Source organism: Pinus tabuliformis, chromosome 2_1 (genome assembly GCF_031772625.1).
Source record: "Pinus tabuliformis cultivar Carrire ecotype Pingquan chromosome 2_1, CPIR1, whole genome shotgun sequence".
Taxonomy (NCBI): Eukaryota; Viridiplantae; Streptophyta; class Pinopsida; order Pinales; family Pinaceae; genus Pinus; species Pinus tabuliformis.
This window is the reverse complement of record NC_142299.1, coordinates 66969383-66976815: the sequence shown is the minus strand read 5'-3', so window position 1 is coordinate 66976815 and position 7433 is coordinate 66969383. Positions and strand designations below refer to the sequence as shown.

The window sequence follows — 7433 nt, the reverse complement described above, 5'->3', positions numbered from 1 at the left end:
TTTAGGGTTTAGGGTTAAGGGTTTAGGGTTTAGGGTTAAGGGGTTTTAGGGTTAAGGGGTTATAGGGTTTAGGGTTTAGGGTTTTAGGGTTTAGGGTTTAGGGTTTAGGGTTTAGGGTTTAGGGTTTAGGGTTTAGGGTTTAGGGTTTAGGGTTTAAAGCAGAAAAGAGAGTAAGGCGGAAACCGTAACGAAAATACACCCAAAGAAAAACCGAGACAGATACGTGACTTTGCAGATACGCGAAAAATCTGAAAAAACAGATACGCGACTTTGCAGTGTCTGACTAGCGTATACACGCGACTTTGCAGTGACGAACTCGCGTATACGCAGATACGTAACTTGGATCTGAGATTCAGCAGAAAGGATAGAAGGGCGGAAGCCGAAACGAAAAGACGCCCAAAGATAACCGAGACAGATGAACCGATACAAAATAAAAAATGCTTAAGGACAAGCGATTATACAAAATACATAAGTAGAACAGAAACTCTGTATTAACATCAAACTAGTTTCGTCCTCAATGGGACTCATCAGTGATACAAAGAGAATGAGCTACTTGCTGTCCTTATATAGCAAAAGCGGACAGGGCAGGTGCATGTACATGGAGTTTTTTAATAATTTTTTAATATTAAAATATTAAAAAATATTTTAAATATTAAAAAATGTGAATAAATAGATACGCGACTTCGCAGAGTCTGACTAGCGTATACACGCGACTTTGCAGTAACTAACTCGCGTATACGCAGAAACGTAACAAGTAGCTAAAAAATAGCTAAAGAATAGTTCTGCTTATGTAAAAAACATGTACTGCTCCTGGAAGAAGAATGCACTGCTCCTGTAGAAAATCAAGGCCGGGGGTCGGAACTGCTCATGTAGAAGGTGCCGATCTTGCGCGGATTCCGCCAACAAATCAAGGGCCTGGGAATATGCTGAAGCAAAGGGTGACGCTGGAATTCTCCATGCAGTTTAGGGTTTAGGGAACCCCCAAGGTTCAAAGCACGAGTGGCTTCACAATAGTCCAGCTTCAACACCAAGGGGGCCCTTTTGAGGCCAAGAGAGTGAAGAGGACCTCGCGCATAGACCCGCTGCAATAGAGCAACCCTTTGATCCCAATGGACCTTGGCAAAACATGCCTGGAGGAAATCCGGTGGATAGCCCCTCGACCGAAGCCTGCTGTAGAAAGCCCGTCTGAGTTCAAGGAAACCCGGCTCGGTGCTCTCTCGAAGAAGATATCTCTGCAGCTCATTAACCACGAATGCAACTTTCTGGTGTTTGGGGTGCCAGGAAGTAAATGGAATATACTGGTATGCATTCAGTGGTTTCTGGAAGCATCTGGTGGAAAGCTTTCCAGAGGTGTGAAAGTCATCACCTTTGAAAAGCACTATGTCCAGAATGTTGATGCTGGATGATGAAATGCAAGAAGTAATGCGGATGTGCTCAGGATAAATGGACTGGTAGCAATCCAAGAATTGGACCAATCTCTCTCTGGAGCCATTCCAGACCATGCAACCATCATCAATAAACCGTCTGAAAAGCTGAATCTCTGGAGCAGGAAATCTACGGAAGACTTCTTGCTCGAGATGGCAAAGGAAGAGACAAGCATATACAACAGCAAAATTGCTGCCCATGGCAGTGCCTCTAATCTGCCGGTAAAAAGAGCCATCAAACTGCAAAAAATGCCACTTGAGCACCAACTCAGCTGCACTGACAAGAAAATCCACGTCCTCTGGAGTGAAGAGATCAGCAGTACTATGCTCAATCATATCCCGTAAGGCATGCAAGCCTTCCTGAGTAGGAATACTAGGATAGAGGGACTCTACATCAAAAGTAACAAGAAATGAATCGGGAGCAAAACGCTTGGATTCAATATCCTGCAGCAAAGAGAGAGAGTCTGGGAGATGGTTGGGCTGAGCCAACAAAGTACCGAGAAGTTTATAATGCAAGAATTTGGAGAGAGGCTCCAGCATAAACCCATTGTAAGCACAGATAGGCCTACCGACAGGAGGGTTTTTGTGGATCTTCCAAATAAAGTAAAGCCTGCAAGCTTTGGCATCTTGCGGCTTGACTTGCATTATATACTCCCACTGCTGAACTGAGAGAAGGTTGCGATATCTTGCTCGAAGCTGCCTGAGAGACCTGCTGATGGCCAACCACGGAACCGATGCATACTGCCTGTAGACATTGAGATCAGCTAGTTGCCTATGGGCTTCGGCAACATAGTTTTCTCTGTCAAGAACCACAATCCCCAAGTTCTTGTCTGCTGGTTTGATCACAATGGGGAGTCGGCGAAGACTCTTTAATGCAAGCAATTGGGATCTAGCAAAACTGGGTCTGGGGGTAAACTGGACGGAGGCAATGCGGGTTTGAAGGATGGAAAGGCCAAGCTGAAGGGCACGATTAAGATCAGGGTCATTAATCGGCGGTTCCCAGGTAGGGTTTGGCAGGCGGAAAGGATTATAGGTATCATCATCAGAAGAAAGACGAAAAAATCTTCTGAGGCGGCAAAGACGGGAAAAATAAGCAAATTCTTTAAGAATGTCATCAACGGCCATGGGAGGAGGCCGGGGGATGTATTTGTGCCCTAGGCCCAATAATTTGGTTTGGCTGAAGGAAAGAGAGACGGAAGAGAGATTGTGAATAGCAAGATTGCTGATTCGACGATCAATCTGAGAAGGGGTCATTTTTCCAATCAGGTAAACTAAATAAGAGGAGGGGCTAACGGAGGGCAGCCAATACAGATGACGGGATTTGCTTACATTAAAGGAGTCTTGCCTTTCCCTTTGAATCCGGCAGGGATTTGATGAACACCTTGCCCATGTGGAGCAAATGGGGCAGCCTCCGGATTCAAACCAGTGTTCTGGGAAGGCTGGTTTGGAATGGAGGCCGACTGTCCAGCAACAGATCTGGTGGAGCGGTTTCGTCTGCGGAAACGCCCCCTCCCCATCCCGTTTTTTGGCCGGCATTGCTGATCTAGGGCACCCTGCTGCTGCTGCTGCCTCTGAGGCTGCCTGCCCAGTTGCTCAGGCTCACTGCGCGGTTGCTGGGGCTGCCTGCGCAGAGGCCTCTGTTGACTGCGCAGAGGCTGCTGCTGCTGCTGCGGGGGCCGGATATGCTGCTGACGCTGCTGGGGCTGCCTCTGCTGCTGCTGCTGGGGCTGTCTACGTTGCTGCTGCTGCTGCTGGGGTTTCTGCCGAGAATGTTGCTGGGGCTGCTTCTGGGGTGAAGCCTCAAGGAGAGAAGCAAGATGATCAATTTTCTGTTGCTGGGCTTGGAGAGATTTTTCAATTTCTCTTCGAACCAATACAGAAATGGCTTCCTCACGAGGAATATCATTAGCTTGCTTAGCTGCTTCTTCCCGAGCGGAATTTCTGGCAGCTTGGGCAGCATCTCTGGCAGAACGACGAAGAACAAGCTCGGTTTTGAAATCATTGACCTGTCGACTGTAAGTGGACAAGGCAAGAGTACACCAATGGGCGGCAACAAGACTGCCATCAACAGGACCGGTGGAACTAGTGAACTCCATGTCTTCGAAAGGAAGGGCAAGCTGGCGAAGCTTTTCTTTAAAATCTGAAACAAGATTAGAAACCCTAGTTCCATTTTGCTCCACAATAGATTGCTCATGTCGTAAGTAGAGTTCATGGCAATCTCTTCGATATCTGGCAGTAAGAGCTTCGAGACCACCTTTGAGGGCATCATTGGTGTCTGGATCGGAAGCTACAAGACCCGGTGTTTTAACCATAAGGCTCTGAATAACACGGTTGTCTTGTTGAAGAGCAAGCAATTTCTCAACGAGCGACTGAGATCTATGCAAGATTTCAGTGGCTTTTTGGAAATCCATGACTGCACGAGAAATTACATCGGTCCAAGCGGTGGGCAACGGCGGAATTTCATTATTACCCGGAAGCTGGCGGGCAAAAGATGATTCCGGATCATTAGAAGCTGGAGGCCGAGAAGAAGGGCCCGGCTGAAAGTCGAGATGGGGCTGCGCAGCCTCAGGATGGGGCTGGGCAGTCTCAAGATGAGGCTGCGCAGTTCCTGGAGGGGACTGCGCAGGCTCATTGATGCCAGCTGCGGTATGCTCTGGTGGGCTGAAAAGAAAAAGCCCAGTGGAGTTCCGCTTCTCTTGTTCTCGGTTCACGATTTCATCAATCTCACGGGGAGAAATAGAGTTCTCCAAGACGAACTGCTGAATAACATTATCAATGATGTTCCTCCGAGACGAAGCGGAATCGCGTTCGGGAGGATCAAGATCAATAAGGGTTTGAGAATGGGCCCTGGAATGAGATCTAGTAACAGGACCCGTGCATTCATTAGGGTTTCTCGCCATGGACTTAGTTTAGGACTTAAAGCAGAAAAGAGAGTAAGGCGGAAACCGTAACGAAAATACACCCAAAGAAAAACCGAGACAGATACGTGACTTTGCAGATACGCGAAAAATCTGAAAAAACAGATACGCGACTTTGCAGTGTCTGACTAGCGTATACACGCGACTTTGCAGTGACGAACTCGCGTATACGCAGATACGTAACTTGGATCTGAGATTCAGCAGAAAGGATAGAAGGGCGGAAGCCGAAACGAAAAGACGCCCAAAGATAACCGAGACAGATGAACCGATACAAAATAAAAAATGCTTAAGGACAAGCGATTATACAAAATACATAAGTAGAACAGAAACTCTGTATTAACATCAAACTAGTTTCGTCCTCAATGGGACTCATCAGTGATACAAAGAGAATGAGCTACTTGCTGTCCTTATATAGCAAAAGCGGACAGGGCAGGTGCATGTACATGGAGTTTTTTAATAATTTTTTAATATTAAAATATTAAAAAATATTTTAAATATTAAAAAATGTGAATAAATAGATACGCGACTTCGCAGAGTCTGACTAGCGTATACACGCGACTTTGCAGTAACTAACTCGCGTATACGCAGAAACGTAACAAGTAGCTAAAAAATAGCTAAAGAATAGTTCTGCTTATGTAAAAAACATGTACTGCTCCTGGAAGAAGAATGCACTGCTCCTGTAGAAAATCAAGGCCGGGGGTCGGAACTGCTCATGTAGAAGGTGCCGATCTTGCGCGGATTCCGCCAACAAATCAAGGGCCTGGGAATATGCTGAAGCAAAGGGTGACGCTGGAATTCTCCATGCAGTTTAGGGTTTAGGGAACCCCCAAGGTTCAAAGCACGAGTGGCTTCACAATAGTCCAGCTTCAACACCAAGGGGGCCCTTTTGAGGCCAAGAGAGTGAAGAGGACCTCGCGCATAGACCCGCTGCAATAGAGCAACCCTTTGATCCCAATGGACCTTGGCAAAACATGCCTGGAGGAAATCCGGTGGATAGCCCCTCGACCGAAGCCTGCTGTAGAAAGCCCGTCTGAGTTCAAGGAAACCCGGCTCGGTGCTCTCTCGAAGAAGATATCTCTGCAGCTCATTAACCACGAATGCAACTTTCTGGTGTTTGGGGTGCCAGGAAGTAAATGGAATATACTGGTATGCATTCAGTGGTTTCTGGAAACATCTGGTGGAAAGCTTTCCAGAGGTGTGAAAGTCATCACCTTTGAAAAGCACTATGTCCAGAATGTTGATGCTGGATGATGAAATGCAAGAAGTAATGCGGATGTGCTCAGGATAAATGGACTGGTAGCAATCCAAGAATTGGACCAATCTCTCTCTGGAGCCATTCCAGACCATGCAACCATCATCAATAAACCGTCTGAAAAGCTGAATCTCTGGAGCAGGAAATCTACGGAAGACTTCTTGCTCGAGATGGCAAAGGAAGAGACAAGCATATACAACAGCAAAATTGCTGCCCATGGCAGTGCCTCTAATCTGCCGGTAAAAAGAGCCATCAAACTGCAAAAAATGCCACTTGAGCACCAACTCAGCTGCACTGACAAGAAAATCCACGTCCTCTGGAGTGAAGAGATCAGCAGTACTATGCTCAATCATATCCCGTAAGGCATGCAAGCCTTCCTGAGTAGGAATACTAGGATAGAGGGACTCTACATCAAAAGTAACAAGAAATGAATCGGGAGCAAAACGCTTGGATTCAATATCCTGCAGCAAAGAGAGAGAGTCTGGGAGATGGTTGGGCTGAGCCAACAAAGTACCGAGAAGTTTATAATGCAAGAATTTGGAGAGAGGCTCCAGCATAAACCCATTGTAAGCACAGATAGGCCTACCGACAGGAGGGTTTTTGTGGATCTTCCAAATAAAGTAAAGCCTGCAAGCTTTGGCATCTTGCGGCTTGACTTGCATTATATACTCCCACTGCTGAACTGAGAGAAGGTTGCGATATCTTGCTCGAAGCTGCCTGAGAGACCTGCTGATGGCCAACCACGGAACCGATGCATACTGCCTGTAGACATTGAGATCAGCTAGTTGCCTATGGGCTTCGGCAACATAGTTTTCTCTGTCAAGAACCACAATCCCCAAGTTCTTGTCTGCTGGTTTGATCACAATGGGGAGTCGGCGAAGACTCTTTAATGCAAGCAATTGGGATCTAGCAAAACTGGGTCTGGGGGTAAACTGGACGGAGGCAATGCGGGTTTGAAGGATGGAAAGGCCAAGCTGAAGGGCACGATTAAGATCAGGGTCATTAATCGGCGGTTCCCAGGTAGGGTTTGGCAGGCGGAAAGGATTATAGGTATCATCATCAGAAGAAAGACGAAAAAATCTTCTGAGGCGGCAAAGACGGGAAAAATAAGCAAATTCTTTAAGAATGTCATCAACGGCCATGGGAGGAGGCCGGGGGATGTATTTGTGCCCTAGGCCCAATAATTTGGTTTGGCTGAAGGAAAGAGAGACGGAAGAGAGATTGTGAATAGCAAGATTGCTGATTCGACGATCAATCTGAGAAGGGGTCATTTTTCCAATCAGGTAAACTAAATAAGAGGAGGGGCTAACGGAGGGCAGCCAATACAGATGACGGGATTTGCTTACATTAAAGGAGTCTTGCCTTTCCCTTTGAATCCGGCAGGGATTTGATGAACACCTTGCCCATGTGGAGCAAATGGGGCAGCCTCCGGATTCAAACCAGTGTTCTGGGAAGGCTGGTTTGGAATGGAGGCCGACTGTCCAGCAACAGATCTGGTGGAGCGGTTTCGTCTGCGGAAACGCCCCCTCCCCATCCCGTTTTTTGGCCGGCATTGCTGATCTAGGGCACCCTGCTGCTGCTGCTGCCTCTGAGGCTGCCTGCCCAGTTGCTCAGGCTCACTGCGCGGTTGCTGGGGCTGCCTGCGCAGAGGCCTCTGTTGACTGCGCAGAGGCTGCTGCTGCTGCTGCGGGGGCCGGATATGCTGCTGACGCTGCTGGGGCTGCCTCTGCTGCTGCTGCTGGGGCTGTCTACGTTGCTGCTGCTGCTGCTGGGGTTTCTGCCGAGAATGTTGCTGGGGCTGCTTCTGGGGTGAAGCCTCAAGGAGAGAAGCAAGATGAT

The 7433-nt window shown here is 47.6% G+C and overlaps 2 protein-coding genes across 2 annotated transcripts; both read right to left on the bottom strand.

The window, feature by feature from the left end:
* Positions 1 to 842: 842 nt before the first annotated feature.
* LOC149198806 (uncharacterized) lies at positions 843 to 2678 on the bottom strand. Its single transcript, XM_089400370.1, has one exon. It carries the CDS (start codon positions 2676 to 2678, stop codon positions 843 to 845), a length of 1836 nt encoding a protein of 611 aa, XP_089256496.1.
* Positions 2679 to 5029: 2351 nt separating this feature from the next.
* Positions 5030 to 6865, bottom strand: LOC149198805 (uncharacterized). Its single transcript, XM_089400369.1, has one exon. The coding sequence runs from the start codon at positions 6863 to 6865 to the stop codon at positions 5030 to 5032; it is 1836 nt and encodes a 611-aa protein (XP_089256495.1).
* Positions 6866 to 7433: the final 568 nt, after the last annotated feature.

What these genes read in the sequence shown, in the direction of transcription:
- LOC149198806 (XM_089400370.1), bottom strand. Translation starts at nt 2,678, where the DNA reads ATGACCCCTTCTCAGATTGATCGTCGAATCAGCAATCTTGCTATTCAC.
- LOC149198805 (XM_089400369.1), bottom strand. Translation starts at nt 6,865, where the DNA reads ATGACCCCTTCTCAGATTGATCGTCGAATCAGCAATCTTGCTATTCAC.